Source organism: Pongo pygmaeus, chromosome 13 (genome assembly GCF_028885625.2).
Source record: "Pongo pygmaeus isolate AG05252 chromosome 13, NHGRI_mPonPyg2-v2.0_pri, whole genome shotgun sequence".
Classification (NCBI taxonomy): domain Eukaryota; kingdom Metazoa; phylum Chordata; class Mammalia; order Primates; family Hominidae; genus Pongo; species Pongo pygmaeus.
In genome coordinates, this window is record NC_072386.2 from 36,127,660 (window position 1) to 36,153,536 (window position 25,877).

General features: G+C 35.6%; 1 protein-coding gene and 1 pseudogene across 1 annotated transcript; both read left to right on the top strand.

Moving 5' to 3' along the window:
* Positions 1 to 1,031: 1,031 nt before the first annotated feature.
* Positions 1,032 to 1,623, top strand: LOC129044045 (interferon alpha-5). Its single transcript, XM_054501571.2, has one exon. The coding sequence runs from the start codon at positions 1,032 to 1,034 to the stop codon at positions 1,599 to 1,601; it is 570 nt and encodes a 189-aa protein (XP_054357546.1). The 3' UTR covers positions 1,602 to 1,623.
* Positions 1,624 to 24,400: 22,777 nt separating this feature from the next.
* LOC129044008 (interferon alpha-5-like) lies at positions 24,401 to 24,962 on the top strand (annotated as a pseudogene).
* The last annotated feature ends 915 nt before the right edge of the window (positions 24,963 to 25,877 follow it).

Below are 25,877 nucleotides of genomic sequence, written 5' to 3' on the forward strand. Positions count from 1 at the left end.
GATCAGTGCTACAAGCATATGGCAAACGGGTGGCTGTTATTGGAAGACTTTCCAAAATTTATTAGATGTCAAAGACATATCATGTGAGGTGGCCTCTGCATACATATGAGCTGTCATTTGCTGTCTTGTAGATGTTGCTTATGTTTGATCCTGAGCATTTATGACTGTGCTGTGAGTTCTGAGGTTTCAATAAAAATACTTTATCTTTTACTATTTAATTCTACTAAAGTTGTTCAACACATCAATAATTATGTCAAGCACTGAAGAGAAAAATTTTTTGACAATATCTAGATCAATATCTAGAAGCTAGTGAATTTTTAAAATTTCCCTATGAAGCAAAATTGAAAATACACTAAAAATAAATGTTAAAAATTATTTCAACTTTAATAGTCTTTAGCTATTTTGAATTTTTAAGTATTTCATTATACTAAGCAATATTACATATTTTCATAATTTGTTAACTTATTTAATCTGACACACTACAATTTATATAAGTAAATAAATCACATTGTTACTTAAACAAATTGAGCTATGAAGTTAAAAATCCATAAATCGTAAATTTAATTATTAACTTTTAACTTAAAATTTTCATTTGTTCATTCTTAATCCTGGATTGAATAAATTCTATTTTACATTCTATTACACTGCTTTTAAAGCACTGAAGAAGTACAGTATTCTCTCTTGATAATGGGTACTGTAATGTAGATACATCAGCCAATACATAGTATATCTGTGCTATTAAAATTTAATGGGACTTTGAGTTAGGAAAAAAAATTTCTAAAAAGCATATGTGGCAGAGGAAGACGAGGTAATAATAAAAAAAGTAAACTGAGAAACACTGCTGTACATCCATGTAGAAAGAGCATAAAAGAAAGCAAAAAGAGAAGTAGAAAGTAACACAAGGCATTCAGAAAATGGAAACTAGTATGTGACCTTTTTAAGATCTGTGCACAAAGCAAGGTCTTCAGAGAAGAGCCCAAGGTTCAGGGCCACTCAATCTCAACAGCCCAGAAGCATCTGCAACCTCCCCAATGGCCTTGCCCTTTGCTTTACTGATGGCCCTGATGGTGCTCAACTGCAAGTCAATCTGTTCTCTCGGCTGTGATCTGCCTCAGACTCACAGCCTGAGTAACAGGAGGACTTTGATGATCATGGCACAAATGGGAAGAATCTCTCCTTTCTCCTGCCTGAAGGACAGACATGACTTTGGATTTCCCCAGGAGGAGTTTGATGGCAACCAGTTCCAGAAGGCTCAAGCCATCTCTGTCCTTCTTGAGATGATCCAGCAGACCTTCAATCTCTTCAGCACAAAGGACTCATCTGGTACTTGGGATGAGACACTTCTAGACAAATTCTACACTGAACTTTACCAGCAGCTGAATGACCTGGAAGCCTGTATGATGCAGGAGGTTGGAGCGGAAGACACTCCTCTGATGAATGTGGACTCTCTCTTGGCTGTGAGAAAATACTTTCAAAGAATCACTCTCTATCTGGCAGAGAAGAAATACAGCCCTTGTGCATGGGAGGTTGTTAGAGCAGAAATCATGAGATCCTTCTCTTTATCAACAAACTTGCAAGAAAGATTAAGGAGGAAGGAATGAAAACTGTTCAACATGGAAATGATTCTCATTGACTAATACACCATCTCACACTTCATGAGTTCTGCTGTTTCAAAGATTAATTTCTGCTATATCCATGACTTGAGTTGAATCAAAATTTTCAAATGTTTCAGAAGTGTTGAGCAACACTTCTTTAGCTCCACGGGGACAAAATCTTTACAGATGATCATGCCAATCTATCTATTCTATCTATCTATCTATCTTCTATCTATCTATCTATCTATCCATCTATCTATCTATCTATCTACCTTCCTATCTATCTTCTATCTAATCTATTTAAATATTTACTTATTTGTAAGATTTAAATTATTTTAAATTATGTTTGTTCAGGTAATATCACATCCACCTTTACTTTGTGGCTAATATAATACGTTCTTTATGTTTTGTCAGCTGATTATTTTGCTTTGTTCATTAAATTTTTACTATAAATAACTTGTTTGTTTATTCTTTAAAATGAAACTCCAAGCCTGATTGTAGAACTTAATTAAAAACAGATGGTACAGTTAAGTTACCTATCATTATTTTATTCAAATTTTAAGTAAAAGAAGATTTTTCTACACCAGGTTTTATGTTGCCTTCAGGATATACTAAAAAAGTGAACATAATAAATACAATTCCTGTTCTCTTGTATCTTTGATTTTTGCCAAAAAAGAAATTTAACAACAATAATTATGATTAATATGAATTATGTTAAATGCTATAATGTGAGCTAGGAAAAAAAAAAAAACAGTGAATTCCTCTCAGCAGAATGTAGATAGAGGCATGTCCAGAAAAAAAAATAAAAGCAGAGCTATCCTCTCTAAATTGACTTTTAAACATGTACTTGCAAATGTGCATTGCTAGTCAGATACATGAGTTTGCAATATCCAAGGAATACAAGTCTGGAGGATCATAACTGGCAACCAAATGCCTAAAAATGGAGGCTGTCATGTGAGGAACCAATGTAGAGTGGAAAATAAGACTTAAACTAGATTCTGAGGACCTTCCACCATTAAAGAGAGGAAAGAGGAGAGACACAAAGAAAACAGAGGTGGAATACCTTAAACATTAGAAGGACAAGAGGGAATGATGACAAAAATGTATTAAGAAAATAAATATACTTAGAAGAAGAATCAATAGACTTATGGGAAATGTCTATTAAAACTGCCCACAACATCAGAAAAATAGATGGCAGTGGAGATCTTGGTGAGAGCTGGATTGGCAGAATTAATCAGTACAAACCATACTGGAGTAGGTGGAAGAGTGAATCAGAGAAGAGAAATCAGTGATAACCATATGTAGGAAATAATTGTGAGATGTTTGCCATGGAAATGGAGGGGGTAAATAAGGTTGGACTTGAAAAAGAATGTGGATTATTTTTTATCTACATAGTTTTTCTTTTTTGAAAATAGAGTTCGTGGATTCAATCTATTGAAAAGTCATGTTAATATGTTTAATATTTTAGTATTTAAATCATAACATAATTATTTGCATAATAATTTATCATTATTTTGATTAATACTATGTTACATGTCAGGAAAAAATGACAAACTTAATGCTAAATGGCGAGTTAATGGGTGCAGCACACCAGCATGGCACATGTATACATATGTAACTAACCTGCACATTGTGCACATGTACCCTAAAACTTAAAGTATAATAATAACAAAAAAGTAAAAAAATAAAAAAAAATAAAATGGGAAACTGGATGAATCTCTTTATACTTTTGGCCAAAACCAGCTGAAAATACTACGTGAACCAAAGAGAAATTCAGAGTGCAGCAAAGAGTTGCATATAACTCAGTAGTAAAAGGAGATTTAATAATTATTACAGAAATCATGAATACAAAGCTTACACTTCAGGTGTAAATAACAATAAAGATTTTACATTGAAATTACATTCTGCTTACATGTAAGCATGATGTTCAGAAAACAACTTAATCTCTCTGAGCCTCAGTTTTCTTTTGAAAATATACTTTCTACATTAAAAAAGCAATACATACCACTGTTATTTTCTTTTAAACTTTAATTTTAGGTTCAGGGGTACATGTGTAGTTTTGCTATATAGATAAATTACATGTCACAGACATTTGGTATATGAATTATTTCATCATCTAGGTTATAAGCATAGTACACAATAGATAGTTTATCAGTTCTCACTCTCATCCCACCCTCCATCTTCAAGCATGCCCCGGTGTCTGTTGTTCCCTTTTTTGTGTCCATATATACTTAATATTTAGCTTCCACTTATAAGTGAGAATGTGTGGTATTTGATTTTCTGTTTCTGCATTAGTTTGCTTAGGATAATGGCCTCCAGCTCCATACAACTTCCTGTAGAAGACAAGATCTTGTTCTTTTTTGGCTGCATAGTATTCCATGGTATATATGTACTGCATTTAGGATTTGGCTCTCAGCTTGACTGTTGTTGGTGTATGGGAATGCTAGTAATTTTTGTACATTGATTTTGTATCCTGAAACTTTGCTGAAGTTGTGTATCAGCTCAAGGAGCTTTTGGGCAGAGACTATGGGGTTTTCTATGTAGAGAATTATACCGTCTATGAACAAGGATAGTTTGACTTCTCTTCCTATTTAGATGTCCTTTATTTCTTTCTCTTGCCTGATTACTCTGGCCAGGACTTCCAGTACTATGTTGAATAGTACTGGTGAGAGAGGACGTTCTTATCTTGTACCAGTTTTCAAGGGGAAAGCTTCCAGGTTTGCCCATTCAATATGATGTTGATTGTGGGTTTGTCATAGATGGCTCTTATTACATTGAGGTATATTCTTTCAATACTTAGTTTATTGAGAATTTTTAATGTGAAGGTGTTGAATTTTATCAAAAGCCTTTTCTGCATCTATTGAGATAATCATCTGTTTTTCTCTTTAGTTCTGTTTATTTGATGAATCACATTTATTGATTTGTGTATTTTGAACCAACCTTGCATCCCAGAGATAAAGCCTATTTGATTGTGGTGGGTTAGCTTTTTGCTGTGCTGTATTTCATTTGCTAGTATTTTTTTTAAGGATTTTTACGTTGGTGTTCATCAAGAATATTGACCTGAAGTTTTCCTTTTTCTGTTGTATCTCTGGCCAGTTTTTGTGTCAGGATGATGCTGGCCACACAGAATAAGTTAGGAAGGAGTACTTCCTCCTCAATTTGTTGGAATCATTTCAGTAGAAATATTACCAGGTCTTTTTTTTTTACATCTGGTAGAATGTATCTGTGAATTCATCTGGTCTTGCCTTTTTCTAATTTGTAGAATTTTTATTACCACTTCAACTTTAGAACTCATTTTTGATCTCTTCAGAGATTCAGTCTCTTCCTGGTTCAGTCTTGGGAGGGTTTATGTTTCCAGAAATTTATCCATTTCTTTTAGGTTTTCTAGTTTGTGTGCACGGAAGTGTTTGTAATAGTCTCTGAGGGTTTGGTATATATATTTAAGATAATTAGGTCTTCTTGTTGAATTGAGCCCTTTATCATTATGTAATGCCTTTCCTTGTCTTTTTTGATCTTTGTTAATTTTAAGTGTGTTTTCTCTGAAGTTAGAATAGCAACACCTGCATTTTTCTATTTTCCATTTGCTTCGCTGATTTTTTTTCCAGTCCCTTTACTTTGAGCCTGTGAGTGTCATTGCATGTAAGATGGGTCTTTTGAAGATAGCATAGTGTTGGGTTTTGGTTCTTTATCTAACTTGACACTCTCTGCCTTTTAATTAGGGCATTTAGCTTGTTTGCATTCAAGGTTAGTATTGATATGTGTGGATTTGATCCTGTCATAATGTTGTTATATAGTTATTTTTCAGACTTGTTCATGTGATTGCTTTATAGTGTCATTAGTCTGTGTACTTCCTTTCCATATTTAGCACTCCCTTGAGAAACTCTTGTAAGTCAGATTTAGTGGTAAATTCCCTTAGCATTTGCCTGTCTGTAAAGGATCTTATTTCTCCTTTGCTTATAAAGTGCAGTTTGGCCAGATATAAAATTCTTGGTTAAAAATTGTTTTCTTTAAGACAACTGAATATAGTTCCTAATCTCTTCTGGCTTATAGAGTTTCTGCTGACAGGTCTGCTGTTAGCCTGATGCAGTTCCCTTTGTAGGTGACCTGCCCCTCCTCTCTAGATGCCTTTAGCATTTTTTCTTTCATTTAGACCTTGGAGAATCTGATGACTATGTGTGCTAGGGAAGGTCTTTTTCTGTAGCATTTTGCAGGGATTCTCTACATTTCCTGAATTTGAATCTTGGCCTCATTAGTGAGGTTGGGAAAATTTTCATGGACAATATTTTGAAATATGTTCTCCAAGTTGCTTGGTTTCTCTCTCTGTCTCTCAGGCATGCCAATAAGTCATAGATTGGGTCTCTTTACATAATCTTATATTTCTTGGAAGTTTTGTTTATTCTTCTTTATTGTTTTTTCTTTATTTTTCTCTGACAGAGTTATTTTGAAAAGCCAGTTTTCAAGCTCTGAGATTCTTTCCTCAGCTTGGTCAATTCTGCTGTTAATACTTGCAATTGTATTATGAAATTCCTGTACAGTATTTTTCAGCTCTATCAATCAGTTTGATTCTTTCTTATAGTGACCATTTCATCTATTAGCTCCTGTATTGTTTTATTGTAATCCTTAGACTCCTTGGATTGGATTGGGTTTCAACTTTCTCCTATATGTCAATGATCTTGATTCCTATCCATATTCTGAATTCTATTTCTGTCAATTCAGCCATCTTAGCCTGGTTAGGAACCATTGCTGTAGAACTAGTGGGGATGTTTGTAGGTAAGAAGTCACTCTGGTTTTCTGAGTTGCCAGAGTTCTTGAACTGGTTCTTTCTCATCTTTGTGGGCTGATGGTCCTTCAATCTTTTAAGTTGCTAACCTTTGGATTGCTTTTTTTTTCTTTTATCCTATTTAACATTCTTTGGGGTTTAGTTTTGCCATAATGTGGGTTCAGTCAATTGGCTTCATCTATGGGGATTTTAGTGGGCCAAGATTCAGCTCAGGAGTCCTGAACTGCATGATCCTACTCTGGGTGCCTACTATCAGGCCCGCAGCTTCATTCTGGGGCCCCTGGAGATTAGCAACCTGCCATGCTGAAGGGGCCTAATTTGTTCCTGAACCACTGGTCAGAACACTGTGATGGGTGGTGCCAGCCACAGTGCTTCATAGAGTGGTGGCAGTGGGATCCTTTCTCATTTGCATGTGTCAGCAGCTGCAGCAGCTTGGGAAGGCAAATGCTCATTGACTGCAGTGGGGCACTGGTGAGTGCAGGGGTGTTGGACTCCATGTAGGCATTCACAGTGGCAGTGGTGGCAGCACAGTGCAGAGGCTGCAGGAGCTCAGTTTTTTATAAATATAATGGGTTCAAATATTTATATAGTTGTTATTCCTAAATGAACACATATAGTTTAAAGCACTGTGTGTGGTATCCTTCACAGAGTAAGGATTTAAAATACGGCAGGTATTTTCCTATTTTCCTTCATCCAGCTAGACAAGAGAATATTATTTGTCTTTCCATAACATTCTTAGGAACTGCGTCCTCCCTTTCAGAAACTGATCTCCAAAGGAGGCAAACTAAAAACCTAGAATTCGGTCAAAAAATCTGGAGGGGCTGAAAAATTGTCCCTCCTTATTTCAAAGAAGTTTGCTATTTGTATTCAGTCAGGAAATGGTGGCTTGTATACACACCTGAGAGAGAAGAAGCACCATCTAGATTGAAGTTCAGAAGATATATGATGTTTATTAGCTGATTCTGGCACCTGGCACATTCCCTTTCTGGCTCTCAGAATTCCAGAATATACTTCCATATAAAGTTAGTCTCCTAAACTGAAGTGAAATATACATAGCAACCTTTGCTGGTTCTGAGACCTGGCACACTTCCCCCTTTCCTCCCTGTTTTTCTGGATCCCATTTTTAACTCCCATACCACAATAATTTCCTTCCTCTTCTTCTAGAAATCTGCACTGTGCTCTTCTCTTCACTCTTCATTAACCTGCATTGCCTCTTCATACAGCTGTTCTCAGTTCTCTTGTGGGTTTTGTCCATCAATTTCCCCTTAAGAGTACAAAGCCACAAATTAAAGCAGACATTGAATGAAAGTTCTAGGTTTTTCAGAAACTCTTATATGAAAGGCTGTTTTTCTTTTCTTATAAATATTTCTGGATAAGAGGGAATGTCCCTGTTATAATGATGTAACATTAGCTTAGCAAAAAGAAAATAAATGGCAGTTCCATTTTACTCTGAGGCTATTAAAACATTTTTAGGGGAAGAGAGCCACTGATGACGAAAATGCACCAAGACCGCAACCAAGTCTGTGGAGACCAGGCTTTTCTGTTTATGCAGAAGTCTGTCTCCGGGCAGGAGATTTATCTTCAGATCAATGCGCATTGCAAGATCACAATTCCTAATACAGCAAAGACTTTTACAAAGTTTATTAATTTAACTTAGTTAATTCAGAAGAAGAAGAGAATGGCAGTTTAGTTCTGTTTCTTTTCTTTCCGGTTGATGCACTCTGCACTGAGTAGGCTTATTTAGAATTTGAACCCTTCTTGAGGATTAGGATCCATGAAACAAGAACATGAAACCTAGATAAATAACAAATTTGAATCATTAGTCATTAATGTGAGTATCTAAAGGTCTGTCATATAACAGCTTGTCACAGTTAATCATGAAGCTGGTGATTATGAAATCTTTAAAGATCAAAGGCACATTCAGATAAAACCTCATATAAATGGAAATTCCAGCTAAGCCTGTTCAAAGGGTATAATGAGCTCCAATTACTGTGATTCCATGTGAAGCAAGCCACATGTCACACTGATGATGCTAGGACACCACACCAACTTTTTAGATAGCCACCAAGACACCTGGACAGGGAGTCCTGCCAGAGCATTAGGGTGCTTTCACACACTGACTCAATGTGCAGTCTGGGACCTGTGGAAAAGGCTCCATGTGACTCTGTGTCTGTGTGAGTCACACATATTTGTGCACATAGGCAGGCAGGCCAACATCTTGGCAATGACATTGTATTCTTCCCTTAAATCTATAACTTCAATCTAGTCACGAGAAAATACCATACAAATTCAAATCAGTGGACATTCTACAAAATAATTGACCAATTTAAATTAAAAGTCTCAAGATCATGAAAGACTAGGAAAGACTGGTCACGTGTTACAGATTAAAGGAGACTAAAGAGATAAGACAACTAAGTGCAATGTGGGATCCTGGATTGATTCTTGAAACAGAAAAATAATATTAATAACAGATTGTTGAAATCTAAAACTTAGTTAGTAATATTGTAGCAGTGTAAATTTCTCAGTTTTGATAACTGTGCCACAATTATGTATGTTGTGTATATTACGGGGATGAACAAAATATTTTTCACATGCATTCAGCTCTATGAAGTAAATACTTAGGAAAACAAAAAGTAGGATATAACAAGTGTAAGTAAAATAGGACCCAATTTATTCATGATGTAACATGACTGGCATAAGCAAATGAGACTTTACAGTGAAGAAGAAGAATAAAGGCTGAAGAGAAAGAGCCTGTCATTACTTAGGCAAGACTCTACTGGAAAAGCACTGATCAGTCTAGAAATCACATCTGGTTCTTATGGCCAAAATATTCCCAGGGAGCATGTAAGACCTGATGATTCAGTCAGATTTTCTGGATTCAGACAGTGGCTCCAGAATTCAGTAGCTCCCTGCACTTCTGCCTTTTTTTTCTATAAATGGATATAATAATAGAAACTTCACTGTCTGCTTTGGTCACTGTATTACTCAGGTGTTTTCCACTACTCAGGTGTTTTCCAGTGATACAGAATCAGTGGAATTACATTATATCATTTATTGTGATCCCTCAAATCTTTTTAAGTTAAAAAGCTTTTCAGACTTTGTAACTGCATGAGCTAATCCTTCAAATATATCATTAGAGGGATTAGCTCATGCAGTTATGAAGTCTGAAAAGCTCCTCCCATGCCACATGCCATCTGTAAGCTGGAGACCCTGGGATGCTGGTAGTGTGGCTCACTCGAAGTCTGAAGCTCCCCTCAGAACCAGAGAAGCTGATAATGTAACTCTCAGTCCCAGACCAAAGTCCTGAGAACCTGGTGGCTTCTGGTTTAAGCCCTAGAGTACATAGGTAGGGGAGCTTGGAGTTGTTGTCCAAGGACAGGGGAGAAAGAGTTCATCCCAGTTCCAGGAGATAGACCCACAGATAGAGTTTTTGTTTTCTTTGGACTGTAGAGCAGATTGCATGGTGCCTGCCTACATTGAGGGTGGATCTTCCCCACCTAGAGCACTGATGATCTCCCCTGGAAACACCTTGGGATACACCCCAAAATAATGCTTGATCAGGTTGCTAGGTATTCCTAATGCAGTCATGCTTGACACCTAAAATTAACCATCAGACACAATGATATCTACAGTGACTAAATGGAACTGAGCACTGGTAAGTTTTCAATAAATATGAAAAATGTGGATGTTTCAAATGGGGTAAAATGAGGACTGATTTGTAAGTGTTACAACAATGTATGGCTTACAATAAACACCTTCTAGAATTTAGCTATTTTATTCTTCTTATTGACACTCTCCTCATTATTTAACTACTAAGTTGAGGGAAGCATCCTTTGAAATTATTCATTTCCTTGCTTCTTGTGACAGTGATGACAAGAAAATGATTACTGTTCTGTTTATTAATCCACTAAGAAAGAACTTAGTGCGATTAACACCCATTATCCAGAGAGAATACTGTACTCTCAAAAATTTACCATTTGTGTGTAAACTCTGTTGACTTGGTTGATATGTCCTCAACTATGTGAAGGCTGGATTCCTCAAATCTGAAAGCCAGCCCCTAGACCAGGAATGATGACTTTTCCTTGAGCATATGCCCATCTACTGCTTTTGACCTACATCCTTGTCCAATTTTAATTCCTCTCTACCTCGTCTCGTAATCACCTGTTGGTTAGGCAGAATTTAGCCAAGTTATATTTGTCATTTTTTCCCAGTGGAATAATGTTGCCTTGCTACATATTTTTAAAATTAAAATAAAATAAAGTTAACATAATATTTACCATATTAACCATTTTTAGGTATACAGTTCAATAGTGTTAAATGTATTCCCACCATTGTGGAACTAATCTCCATACTTTTCCAACTTGCAAAACTGAAATTCTATGCTCTTTTAACAACATCGCCACATTCCTTCTGGCTCCCTCCACACCTCAGCCCCTGGTAACCACTATTCTACTGTTTCTATTAATTTGATTTCTCTAGATACCTCATACAAGTGGAATAATATAATATTTGTTATTTTGTGACTGGTTTATTCACTTAGCGTAATGTCCTCAAAGTTCATTCATGTTGTAGTATGTGTCAGAATACGGCTGAATAATATTTTATTATACGTATATATCATATTTTGCTGAATAATATAATGCAGAATAATATTGCATTGTATAAGGTTGAATAATATTTTGTACTATGTTTAATAGAATGCATATAAGGCTGAATAATATTCCATCATATGTGTATACCATGTATACCACATTTTATTTATCTATTCGTACATCCATTGATGAGCACTTGGGTTTCTTCCGCCTTTGGCTATACTGATGAAAGCTTTTATAAACATTATGTACAAATAAATCTTCAAACACTTATTTAAAAAATTCTTAGGACATATACTCAGAAGTGGAATTGCTGGATTATACGGTAATTCTATTTTAAATTTTTTGAGGAACATCGTGCTGTTTCTCATTGCAACTAGGCTGCACCATTTCACATTCCCATCAACAGGGCACAAGGGTTTCAGTTTCTTCATATCATTGCCAACTCTTGTAATTTATTTCTATCTATACCTATACAATATCAACATCTATATCATCTATTTATATAGTAACCACCCTGATGGATGTGAAGTGCTATCTCATTGTGATTTTGATTTGTATTCCCTAACAGTTAGTGAGGTTGAGCATCTTTCCATATGTACCTTAGTCTGTTAGAGCTGCTATAACAAGTACCATCAACTTGATAATTTACAAATAAGAGAAATTTATTTCTCACAGTTCTGGAAGCTGGAAAGTCCAACAGCCAGGCCCCTGCAGATTCTGAGTCCACTGAGGGCCCATTTCTTGACTCAAATGATGATGTCTTCTTGTGGTATCCTCAAATGCTGGAAGGAAAGTTGGCTCTCTGGGGTCCCTTTTATAAGGGCGCTGATCCCATTAATGAGGGATCTGCCCTCATGGTTTAATCTGCTGCCAAAATGCCCACCTTCTAATACCATCACCTCAGTGTTAGGATTTCAGCATCAGAATTTAGGAGGAACATTCAGACCATAGAAATATACTAGTTGAACATTTGTATGTCTTCTTTAAATAAATGTCTATTCAAATCTTTTCCCTTTTAAAATTAAGTTAAATGCTTTTTTTAAATTATACTTTAAGTTTTAGGGTACATGTGCACAATGTGCAGCTTAGTTACATATGTATACATGTGCCATGTTGGTGTGCTGCACCCGTTAACTCGTCATGTTGTTGATTGTAGAAGTTCCTTATAGATTCTGGTCATTACCCCTTATTGGATACATTATTTGCAAATACTTTCTTCCGTTTTTAAGATTGCCCTTTTAACTCTTTTGATTGTATCTTTGAGACACAGAAGATTTTAATTTTGATGTAGTTTCATTTATCTATTTTTACATTAGTTGCCTGTGCTTTTGGTACCATATCCAATAATTAATTGTTAAATCCATTGTTATAAAGCTGTTCTTGTAGGTTTTTTCTAGGAGTTTTATGTTTTCAGGTATTATCTTTAGACATTTAATTCAATTTTAATTATTTTTTGTATATAATGTAAAGTAGGAGTTCAACTTTATTCCTTTGTCTGTCCACATCCAGTTTTTCCAACACCATTTGTTAAAAAGACTATTTTTTCCCATGGTGTATCTGTCTTAGTGTGTTTTCTGTATGGGGTAGGAGAGAAGGGCAAAGGTGAGAGGTTTGTTAATGGACGCCTTTTATTTCTTTCTTTTGAATCATCCAAAAAATTGATAATAAAATTTATTTTTTTATTAAAAACTGATTCTTTCTGATATGTACCCTTATATACTCATGCTGGTTCTATACCAGTGTCACCTAAATATCATCAAATGATTGAAGCTTAGGTTTCTGAGTTGTAGAAAAATGATGTCACAACTCCTTACATTTCACACACACATTCTGTGAATTTGGTCTCTACTTGACAAGGCAAAAAAAATGAAGCATTAATGATATGGGGGACAAATGGCTACTAACCTCAAAAAGGTAGCATGGTATGTTTTCTGATTGCTGTGAGCTGTGTGAACCAGGGAAATGCTTATCTCCTTCATCTAGTGAATCAACCACAGTAGGAAAGCTGGGCTGAGTCTGGGATTAAAGCCAGACTTTCCTTGATAAGCAGCTCTTTAAAACCCTTCACTTCTGTGCAAGAACTGCATAATATTCTTCCATTTTGGTCATAAAAGGTCTTTCCGCACTCAAAACTCGACTATTGGATGGAAAGATACAGAAGAGAATTCTTTACTGGACTCTATCAGTACACACGATGAATTCCACTCTGAGCTGGAGGTGAGAAACAGTGCTGTCATCTTTGGGAATGAGAACAGCATGCTGGCCTGAAGAAGGTCTCCTGATAAATTAGTGAAGTCCTGAAGGAGATAAGTCAGACCTTACGTGGTGGTACTAGCAGTAGACCAAAAATTGTTAGGTGCTTTTTGTTTATTCTTAAACTCAAAAAATAGCTCAAGGGTTAAAAATAAATAGGCTTCCAAGGGTCTATAAGTGATAGATTAATATTTATTTTAACATATTTCTTTGCAGAAAAATATTTATTTTAACATATTTCTTTGCATTAAACCTTAGACTTTGTTTTTCCATTGGGAGGACAAATCTATTCCCTTATAATTTTTTTTTAAAAAATTGTCTACTTAGAATTTAAAGTCAGTCAGTTAAATTTACTTGTAACAACTTTGTTGCCCTTGTTCGTATCTATTCCTCGGTTGTTTAACAGGCCCTTTTACACAAGCCAGTAGTCTCAACCCTCTATAAGGTTTTCACCTTGGATTGTTGGCATGTTTAGAATAGTTCATCCTTCCAGATTTTACTCAATGAGTGTAATACAAATAAAGGTTTGTTGGAAATGATTGAATTAATTTTTTTAAATTTCTATTTTTCTTTTTAATAATTGACAAATAATTGTGTCTGTTATTGCAGAACATAGTGATGTTTCAATGCTCGTACAGTGATCAGATCAGGGTAATTAGCATATCCATCATCTCAAACATTTATCATTTCTTTGTGTTGGGAACAGTCCTCCAAGTGTCCTCCCTCTAGCTATTTACAACTATATAATATATTATTGTAAACTATATCCTACAGTGGTATAAAATAGTGGTCTCCAAACCTTTTTGGCACCAGGGTCTGGGTTTGCAGAAGGCAATTTTCCCACTTCCACAAACTGGGAGGCGGTGGTTTTGGAAAAAAACTGTTCCACCTCAGACCATCAGGCATTACTTAGATTCTCATAAGGAACACACAACTAGATTCCTGGCATGTGCTGTTCACAATAAGGTTTGATCTATGAGAATATGATGCCATGGCTGATCTGACAGAAGACAGAGCTTAGGCAGTAATGCTTGCTTGCTCATGGTTCATCTCCTGCTGTGCTGCAGTGTGGCCCAGTTCCTAACAGGCCATGGACCGGTACCAGTCTATGGCCTGGGGGTTGGGGACTCCTGGTATAAAAAACTAGACCTGAACCTCCTATCTAGCTGTAATTTTGTCCTTTATCACATTTACCATTTGCCCCAAGAAACGAGTGCTGGTCATAAGCTGCACTTCTTTTTTCTAAATGGGAAATTGGTTAACAAATTTCTCACTATCACTTCCTTGCTTCTGGTAGCCTCTGTTCTACTTTTTACTTCTATGAAATCAACTTTTTTTTGAGCTTCCAGATATGCGTGAAAACATGCAGTATTTAATGTTCTGCTCCTGCCTCATTTCTCTAAACATAATGTCCTCAGTTCCACTCATGTTGCCACAAATGACAGCAATTCATTCTTTTTATGGCTGAATAGTATTTCGTTCTTTATATGTACCACATTTTGTTTATCCATTCATCTGTTGTTGGCCAACTAGGTTAATTTCATATCTTGGCTATCAGGAAGAATGCTTCAATAAACATGGGGATGCAGATGTCTCATATAAAATGATTTTCTTTCCTTTGGATAAATGTCCATTCATGTTACTGCAAATGACTGAATCTCACTCTCTTTTATGGCTGAATAGTACTGTCCTTTTCCTCAGGATTCTTTGTCTATTAGTGGTCTTTTGTGGTTCCATAAAATTTTTAGAATTTGTTCATTTCTATAGAAAATGTCATCGGTATTTTGTTAGGGATTGCATTGAATCTGTAGTTTGCTTTTGGTGGTAGTCTCATTTTAACAATATTAATTCTTCCAAGCCATGAGCACAAGATCTCTTTCTACTTGTTTATATCCTCTTAAATTTCTTTCATTAGTGTTTGGTAGTTTAGCTTCTGGAGGTCTTTAATTTCCTGGTTTAGACATATTACTGGGCGTTTTATTACTTTTTTATGGCTACTAAAATCAGGAAGCCTTCTTGATTTTTTTTCCAGCTAGTTTTTCATGTGCAGAGACACTACTGACTTTTGTATGTTAATTTTGTATCTTGAAAAGTTACTGAATTCATCTATCAGTTCTAAGAGTTATTTTGGTAGCATCCTTAGGTTTTTCTAGATATAAGATTACGTCACGTGCAAACAGAGACAATTTGACTTCTCCTTTCCAACCTGGATGCCCTGCACCCAAATTTTTAGGTTTTTGTATAAGTAAAATTATGTCATCTGCAAACAGAGACAATCTGACTTCCTCCTTTCCAACTTGGATGCCCTGCACCCAGGTCTTGGGTCTGCAAAACAGCCCCTTGGGCTACCTATATCAGATTCACCAGCAGGCTGGCTGAGCAGCGCCATGCCTAGTGCTGGGACCTTAGTGTCCCAGACTTTAGAACACTGGATGGTCCATATTAAGCATGCAGTAAAACTCAATGTTACATTAAGAGCAGCTCTTTTTTGGCTTACCTAATCCCCTGTCTTTTAATTCTAGGTGTCTAAAAGCAATCATTTCATTGCCTGAGTGGATTTGTTAACTAGGTAGAATATTCAGGCAAGGCTAATATCCCTTATTCTGCCAAAGAGCATCCTGAGCACCCTAAAGATGGAGCCATTTTCCTGCCTTTGTGTGTCTCAACATTGGCCTTCATTCGTCCCCTCTGCCAGAGTCCCTAGTTCCCAATTTTGCTGCATTATATTTTGTGAACTTACACTTGGTGATTATGTCGGTGGAAAATCACTTCTCTTCTTTCACTTTAATGACAAAAAAACTCAATATCACTGATCATTAGATAAATTCAAATTAAAACACAATGAGATACTATCTCACACCAATCAGAATGGCTATTATTAAAATGTCAAAAAATAAATGCTGGTGAGGTTGCAGAGAAAAGGGAACAATTATTCACTGTTGGTGGGAATGTAAATTAGTTCAACCATTGTGGAAAGCAGTGTGGCGATCCCTCAAAGAGCTAAAGGCAGAACTACCATTTAACTGAGAAATCCTATTACTGAGTATATGCCCAGAGGAATATAAATCATTCTACCATAGAGACACATGCATGCAAATGCTCACTGCAGCATTATTCACGATAGCAAAGACATGGAATCAACCTAAATGTCCATCAATGACAGACTGGATAAAGAAAATGTGGTACATATGCACCACGGAATACTATGCAGCCATAAAAAAGAACAAGATTATGTCTTTTGTGAGAACATGGATGGAGCTGGCGGCTATTATCCTTAGCCAACTAATTCAGGAACAGAAAAACAAATACTGCATGTTCTCACTTATAAGTGGGAGCTAAATGACAAGAACTTATGAACACAAAGAAGAAAACAATAGACACTTGGGTCTACTTGAGGGTCGGGAGTGGGAGGAAGGAGATGAGCAGAAAAGATAACTATTGGGTGCTAGGCTTAATACCTGAGTGATGAAATGATATATACAACAAACCCCTGTGACACATGTTTACCTATGTAGACATGTGTTCACATGTATACCCAAACCTAAAATAAAAGTTAAAAATGAAATTAAAAAAAGAAATACTGAAAAAAGAACTAAAGGGCAATGATGTGTATATATAACAAAAATTTTAGCTATGAATCATGTTGAAAAAAAAATAGTAGACATCCTTTCTAAGGTGACTGGAAAACAATGTAAGTGTAGAAATCTCATTGACAATTGAGTATATGGGTCTAGAGTTAATGATAAATGCACATGGGTGGAGGTATAAATCGTGATTTGTATTGCGTATCTGGTAATGAGAGCATGGGAATGCAGAAAATATTTGTTTGATGGAGTCATCTGTAGTCTGTCAAACTATCTGATACCAGTATCAGGAGGATATAAGGTTACATCTCACTACTTTCTCAGTTATATTCACACTTAGTAAACTGAGGTAGTGCTTAGGTAATAGTAAGAAAGCTAGGGGAATATTTTGAGGACACTTGAAACCACCTAATACAGGAATATCTTACTGACAGAAGTAACCTATGCCCTGCCAAAGGGGGTTGAGTCGGGAAGAGTTGGAGGTCAGGACGCATGGCTGTGTGCATATTGATCAAGCTAGACTTTGTCACTTCAGAACATAGGGTGTCATTAGAGACATGACAATTACTTTTGAGGTGAGATGGTACCATGAAAAGATGAAAATAATGCTGGTTTTGGAATTTAAATTCCCTCACCCATTATACCTGAAAATAACTAGGATTTGCACAATGAATATTGGCACCAACTGAAAGAGTCATTATGCCTAGTAAGAAAAGAGTGGAAGAGAGAGCCACCTCTGCTACAATCCTGGAAACTTGTCCCAGGTGCAGGCCTTCCAGAAGTGAAAACTATTGTGTTCCTGATTTAAAAGGGAAACATGGTGAAAGATCTTCAGAGAGCTTGAGGACCAAGATTCACACACTACACACATAGCCAGGCCAGTAGCATCTACAAGATTTTCAGTGGCCTCCTCCATCTTTATAACAATGGTGCTAGCAATGTTCTTAGGCCTCCCTGCAGCATTCACGGCTGTGAACCACCAAAGAGCCAAGGTTTGATCAGCAGGGGAATATTTATGCTTCAGAGACAATGAGGAGACTTTCTTTCCTCCTGTCTAATGAACAGATATGACTTTGTACTTCCTGGGGGCAGTACAAAGGAACTGGATGGAGCCAGTTACAGAAGGCTGAGGCCACTGCTTTACTCCTTGAGGTGCTGTAGCAAATCTTTAATCTCTTCAGTGCAGAGGATGCCGTTGCTGCTTTGAATGAGACACTTGGTGGAAATTCCTCCCTGCATATCAGCAGCAGCAGAAAGACCTGAAGACCTATTGAAGTCAGGAGAAAAAAGTAGAAGAAATCTCTGAGCTAAGTGAATATTTCCTGCTGGCTGTGAAGAGGTACTTCAAGGAACCAGTCTCTATCTAAAAGAAAAGGAATACAATGAGACTGGGCATGGTGGCTTACCCCTGTAATCCCAGAACTTTGGGAGGCCAAGGTGGGCAGATCATTTGAGGTCAGGAGTTTGAGACCACCCTGATCAACATAGTGAAATCCTGTCTCCACTAAAACTAGAAAAATAAATAAATAAATAATAAAATAGCCGGGTATGGGGATGCACACCTGTAGTCTCAGCTGCTCGGGAGGCTGAGGCAGGAGAATCGCTTGAACCCAGGATGTGGAGGTAGCAGTGAGCCAAGATCACACCACTGCACTCCAGCCTAGGTGACAGAGCGAGACTCCATCTCAAAAAAAAAAAAAATAAAAATAAAAAAAAATAAATAAAGAAAAGAAAATACAATGAATGTGCCTAAGTTGTTGTCAGAGTAAAATATAAGATCCAGTTGTCTTTATCATAAATATGTTAAGAAAAGCCAAAATTTAGATGACCTTATGTTTGGCAATGACTTTAGATAGAACAACAAAGACATGGTCCATGATCTATTAGAGAAAAAATTTGTAAACTGGATTTCATTAAAATTAAAAATTTATGCTTTTCAAAAGACGCTGTCAAGAGAATATGAAAAGCTACATATTGGGAGAAATATGTTTTCAAGGACATATCTGATAAATGGCTGTTATCTCAAATATGCAAAGAGTGGTACGTATACACAATGGAGTACTATTAAGCCATAAAAAGAATGAGATCCTGTCATTTGCAACAACAGATTCTGTATATCAAGGCAATTTTCACGGTATACAATGGTAAAAACTTTTTGTTCAACTTTAAAGTTACAAGAAAACTTGAGGTAAAAATAAATGAACTATAATTCTGTCCATTTGTTAAAACCTGTGGAACTATGCACCAAAAGGTATGAATTTTACTGTATGTAAATTTTTAAAAACTCAACCACATTGGCAGTAGATACCAGGATTGAATTAAATGATGACAAATTAATGTAATTGATGTATGACATAACCACTCTGAAAGTGACAAATACTCTGTCCAGCCATGTGGTGACTAGATACTTTAAGGTGAAACACAAAAGGGTTATACACAAACACTGTATGCTAGTTGGTAGAATTGTTTCTCACAGAAATTCTGTTAGTAGTTCCGAAACATTATGTGTATTGTTAGACTTGAGTAAATAGGTAAAAATATTGTAAATAACAAAAACCAAGTATCTCAGAGTTGGAAAAAGAAGTTTCAAATAATGAAAATGGAAAGGCTAGAATTAACCTTATTGTGTTGGATTAGAATCAAAGATATTTGTATAGTCTCATGTTTGTTTTAGTCTTTATTTAGATATAGGTGTGGACAGAAATAAATATAGGTATGTGTATATAAAAAATTAGTATACATATATGTACTACTTATATTCTTATCTCTGTCACTGAAAGCACCTAAAAGCAGTGACATCCTAGTAGTGCTAAGCACATGTAGCTCTCAGATCTTGTCTTCTAAAATACCAATCTCCAATAAAAGGCATTAATACGTCTTGGAGAAATGACTGATTCTTGGTCTGTGTCATGGAAATACAAGGATACTGGAGTATCTTGTGGTGCCAGAAGATGAAGTGTGCAAAAACAAAATGTGTAGGTACATGTCAAAAGGACACAGAAGCCAGCCTTAATGAGCTTCCAATAGCCAAAGCTGGGACAACTAGAGTAACACAATAGATAATGATAGTATTTTATTATCACATAAAGAATGGAATAAATATCCATGAGTTTATACTAATATAAGTAATGAGTAAATAAACACATTTATTGGGAAGGAGGGCCAACTCCATCTTTCAAAAGCATTTCAAATAATAAATGTAGAAGGAATGAGGAAAATAGAATATCATAGTCAGAACATCATAAATATAATTGCAACAGGCAAGATCTACTGTTGAATCATAAAATCAATAAGCAAAGCCTTGAAGAGAATGAGGATAACTGCATATCCTCAATGTATTTCCCTCCAAAAGATTTTTAAATTACTGTGAAGCTTTAACATATGTCAACAAAGTCCTTGATACTTCTCTTTCCATGGGGTGGAGCTTAATTTCCCTCCTTTTGAGTGTAAGCTCACATTAGTGACGTGTTACCAATATAAAGAGTATGGAAAGGAAAAACAGCAACTTTGTATCAGAGAAAACAGGCAGATCCAAACTTTACCAAGTGAATAAGTTTAATATCAGCAGTAATAAGGCAACATATTGATATTATATATCTCCTATATCACTTGATATGATGAGATTCACTCTATTGTATTCATCTTTTATATCTATAATTTTAATATAATAATGAGAAAATGCACTCACATCCAAATTGATGGGCATTCTACAAAAACAATTGACTAATATTCTTTAATAAGTTTCAAGGTCATGAAAGTCAGGAAAGACTGAGTGTGTATGGCAGATTAGAGAAGAATAAAGAGAAATGACAATGAAATGCAATATGGGATCCTGGATAGATTCCTTGAATAGGAAAAAGACATCAATAAAAAATTGAGGAAATCTGAGTGAAGTCTGAAGTTTAATTAGGATTAGTACACCAGTCTTGACTTCTTAGTTTTGATAGTTGTGCCATGGCTATATAAGCTGTTAACATTAGGAGAAGTGAGTGAAGGGAATAGGGGACTCTCTGTACTACCTTTACAACTCTGCATATCTAAAATTGTTTCAAAATAAAAGTTAAAAAGTCCAAAATTCTTATACAGATGATTTAAATTTTTACTAGTGTATTTCATTAATTGAAATCATCATTAAATTCCCATTTTTCCATAAAAGATGTAAAATTTCATATGCCATTTTAAGTGTTTAGAAGATAGTTCTGTCTCTTACTCTTTATCCCTTTAGGGTTCTGAAAGGCTCTCTTCTTCACCAAATGTTAGTCAGGCTCCTCTGAGCTCTCTTTTTGCATAGACCATGTCTTGGAGTCCACTCTTAGTTCTGCCTAGTCCAGATGTAGCAAGAATCTTCCTAAGTCAATTTTATGAGAATTCCTATACCCTAGATATCTGACTGCCCTGGATTTACTTTGGCAAAAATTCTGTTAAGTTGATTTAGCAAGGATTTTCTTAGTGATTTTCTATCCACAGACTTTCTCATTCTGTTTGTTGGCTACAAATCCAAGGCTGTCTTTGTTATATTCAGAACTGAGTTCAGATTGATCTCTCTCCCCTATTGTGATACTTTTGGCATCTGTTGCAAGAGTCCTAAATTAAGTCTTCCTTACTGTAATACCAAGTGTCAGCATAATGTTTTTGTTTACCAGTTCCTCAAAGTAAGTCAGCACAATCAACACAGCAGCAAACTCAGCTGACCTACAACATAAAAGGCATCAACCGGCTGAAAAGTCAGGTGACTCAGAATCTTCTGTCATCTCAGTCCTCCTCCTCTAATGCACTGGAATTTTGCCATTTCCCCAGAAGTGTTTGTATTTCCACACCTTTAATCTCCTTAGAGAGCCCTTCCAGATGAGCTTTCCCTGAACTCTGTGCCTTACCTTGGTTTAGTTCTGATTTAGCTCATTTCAATATCCTGATCATGACTTAGTCTTAATTAGGATTGCACTAAACAGGTAGAAATCTAAAGCACTATGGATATTTGAATAACTGAGTAGAAATATGTAGGGTTTCAAACAATTGCTTATGAATATATTTACTGCAATGAACCAAGTGTTTGACAAATACATTCAAGCATATTAAAATACAATCTCAAGGAAACAAAACTAGAGTATAACGTGTAAGCAAAATGGGACGCAATTTAATTGTAATATAACATGTTGGCATGATCAAATGGGGAATTTTAGTGAAGAAGACTAACAAACAGCTGAAGAGAAAGACCCTGTCATTACCTAGGCCGGACTCTACTGGGAAAATTTTGATCAATCTAGAAGTCGCTCTAGTTCTTATGACCAGAAATATTCCGGGAAGCATGTAAGAACTGAGGGCTCAGTCAGATTTTGGGCTCAAACAATGGCTTCATAATTCGATAGTTACTTATACTTCTATTTTTTATTTTGTAAATAGGAATAACAGTAGAACCTATCAGTCTTCTTCGGTCACTGATATCGCCAGTGAATTAATGGGGGTAGACACATGGTAGATGTTCAGTTAATATGAAAAACAAGAGTATTCATTATTGGTAAAGGGAGCATCAATTTTGTAAGTGCTAAGAACAATGTCTGACTAAAAATAAACGCATTCAACAATTTAGCTATTTGGTTCCTATTAATCACTATTTTTATTATCAAACTTTACTAGGTTGGGGAAAGTGTCCTTTGAAATTATCAATTCCCTTGTTTCTTGTAAGAGACGTGATAAGAAAAATGTTGATGTCTTGAGTTTATTTATACACTAAGGGAGAACTTGGTACATCATCACTTACCTATTATGCAGAGAGTATATTGTACTCTCAAAATTTTGCCTTTTTTATGTATAAACTCTTGTGGTTGGTATGTGTCCCATGACACTCTGTGAAGGTTGGATTCAGCAAAGCTGAAAACACACCCCTGACCAGGAATGATTACTATTCTTCCAGCCCATGCCCATTTGCTCCCTTTGATCTACATCTCTTTCACAATTTTGCTTCTGCTCTTCCCGTTCCTTTAATTTCCACCTTGACTGGAATTAACGTAGGTAAATTCTATTTCGTCATTATTTTTTTCCATTAAGATATTTTTTCCTTTTAACATTTTAACCACATTTAGATACACGTTTGTTTTCTTCTGGTCTCCATTCTTTAGGATGCAAGAAGTAACAACTTTTGCTTTCAATGAAAATGAAAATTAGAAACAAAGATCCCTGGTGTCTGGCATGGCATGTAAAACAATTGTACAGCCCATATATGTTATCACATTTACCTCCCATTATGAACATTTAGGAAAAAAATTGTTTCATTTAGTTAGATAAGAATCAACTAGTATTGGAACCTTTGCAATTTCTTTGGAAATTTGAATTTTAATGTACAAATTTTTTTAATCCAATTGATTTTTTCTCAATTGTGTAATCTCATTGGGCATGATATTGCTCTCAAAGGAACAATTAGTTAATTCTTGGGAGCAGGAACAAATCTTACCTATTTCAATGGTTTGTGGCCCTCTAAAGCTCAACTCTATCTGAAAAAAAACTTATCCCTTAACATTTTTTTGATTGAATATTCTTGTGTATCACATGAGAAGCATTGACATTGAGTCCATGGAAGATACACAAAAGGTATATAAGGTCAGTGCTGCAAACCTATGGCAAATGGGTGCTGTGAGTAGAGGACTTTTCAAGGTTTACTAGATGTCAAAGTCATATCATGAGAGGTGTCCAGTGCATACATATGTGCTGTCATTTGCCATCTCGTGGATGTTGTTTATGTCTGATCCTTAGCAATTCTGAATGTGCTGTGGGCTTTGAGAATTAAAAATACTTTATATTATTTAATTATACTGATATTGTTCATCACATCATTAACTGTTTCAGCATTGAAAAGAGAACAATCTTGACAATATCTGGATGAATATCTAGCAGCTACTGAAGTCGAAAGTTTTCCCCTATGAAGCAAAATTAAAAGTTAGGTGCACTAACAGTTAATGTTAAAAAATAATTTAAATTTTAACAGTCTTTGGCAGGTTTGAATGACTTTAAGTATTTTATTATATTAGTTATTATTATATGTTTTTATAACTTGTTAATTTGGTCATGTAATTTGACACATTACAATTTATGTAAGTGAATAAATTATATAAAAATCACTTTAAAAATGTAGCTATGGAGTTAAGTTAAATATCCATGGGTTTTAAATTTAACTATTAACTTTTAGCTTAAAATGTTTGGTCATTCTTAACCCTCCATTGAATTAAAACATTAAACTTTATACTGCTTATATATAAAGATGTGTGCATAGAACATCAACAGATATATAGTATATCTATGTTATTAAATATTAGTGGGAATTTGAATTACAGAGAAATTTCTAAAAAGACTATGGGGAAGGAGAAGAGGAGGTAATAATAAAAAGAAGTAGTTAAGAAACTGTTCTACAGGCCTGCAGAGAGAGCATAAAGGAAAACAAAAACAGAAACAGAAATTAAGAGGGGGCATTCAGAAAATAGACACTAGTGTGTTCCCTATTTAAGGTTATGCACAAAATAAGGTCTTCAGATAACCTAAAACCCAAAGTTCAGAGTTACTCTCTCAGCCAGCCCAGTAGCATCTGAAACATCCCCAATTGACTTGCCCTTTAGTTTACTGATGGCCATGATGGTGCTCAGCTGCAAGTCCATCTGCTCTCTGGGCTGTGATCTGCCTCAGGCCCACAGCCTGGGTAACAGGAGGGCCCTCATACTCCTGGCACAAATGAGGAGAATCTCTTTTTCTTGCCTGAAGGACAGACATGACTTTGATTTCCCATTATCAAGTGTTTGATGGCAACCACTTCCAGAAGGTTCAAGCTATCTTCCTCTTCCGTGAGAAGATGCAGCAGACCTTCAACCTCTTCAGCACAAAGGACTCATCTGATACTTGGGATGCGGCCCTTTTAGACAAATTCTACACTGAACTTTACCAGCAGCTGAAAGACCTGGAAGCCTGTGTGATGCAGAGGGTTGGGGTGGAAGAGACTCCCCTGGTGAATGTGGACTCCATCCTGGCTGTGAGAAAATACTTTCAAAGAATCACTCTTTATCTGACAAAGAAGAAATATAGCCCTTGTTCCTGGGAGGTTGTCAGAGCAGAAATCATGAGATCCTTCTCTTTATCAATGAACTTGCAGGAAAGATTAAGGAGGAAGGAATGAAAACTGGTTCAACATGGAAATGAGAATCATTTCCACGATTAATACGTCATCTCACACTTTCATGAATTCTGCCATTTCTCATTTTTGCTATATCCATGACATGAGCTGAATCAAAATTTTAAAATGTTTTCAGGAATGTTAAGCAACATCATGTTCAGATGTACAGGCACTAGTTCCTTACAGATGATCATGATGATGGATCTATTTATCTATTTATCTAAATAATTATTTAACTATTTATAATATTTAAAATCTTCTTTTACTATATCATGTATTTTTATTTTGTGGTTAATATAACAATAAATGTTCTTTACATTTAGTCAATATATCACTTTGCTTTTTTCATTAAATTTTTACTATGGAAAACTTGTATTTTATTCTTTAAAATGAAACTCCAAGCCTGATTATTTAACCTGATTAAAAAATAGATTATACAATTCAGTTACCTACTATTGGTTATAAGTCAAAATAGATTTTTCTATACCAGACTGTATGTTGTATGTTGCCTTCAGGATATAAAATTGAAAAAAACAAATACATTTCCTGTTCTCATGTACCTTTGATTTTTGTGAGGAAAGAAACTTAAAAACAATAATCATCATTCTCAATTGATATCAGTTATGTTAAATGCTATAATGTGAGATAGGAAAAAAAGCAATGAATTTCTAGTAGAAGAGGATGGATTTAGGCATGTCCAGAAATAAAAATAAAAAAGCAATATCCTCTATAAATTGACTTCTAAACATATAATTGCAAATGTGTATTTCCAGTCAGATATATGAATTTGCAATTTTCAAGAAATACAATGAAGGTTCATAACTGGCAATGGAAATCCCAAAAATAGAGGCAGTCATGTGGGGAGGAAAAAGAAAAGTAAAGGAAAAAAGAACTTAAAATTGATTCTGAGGACCTTCC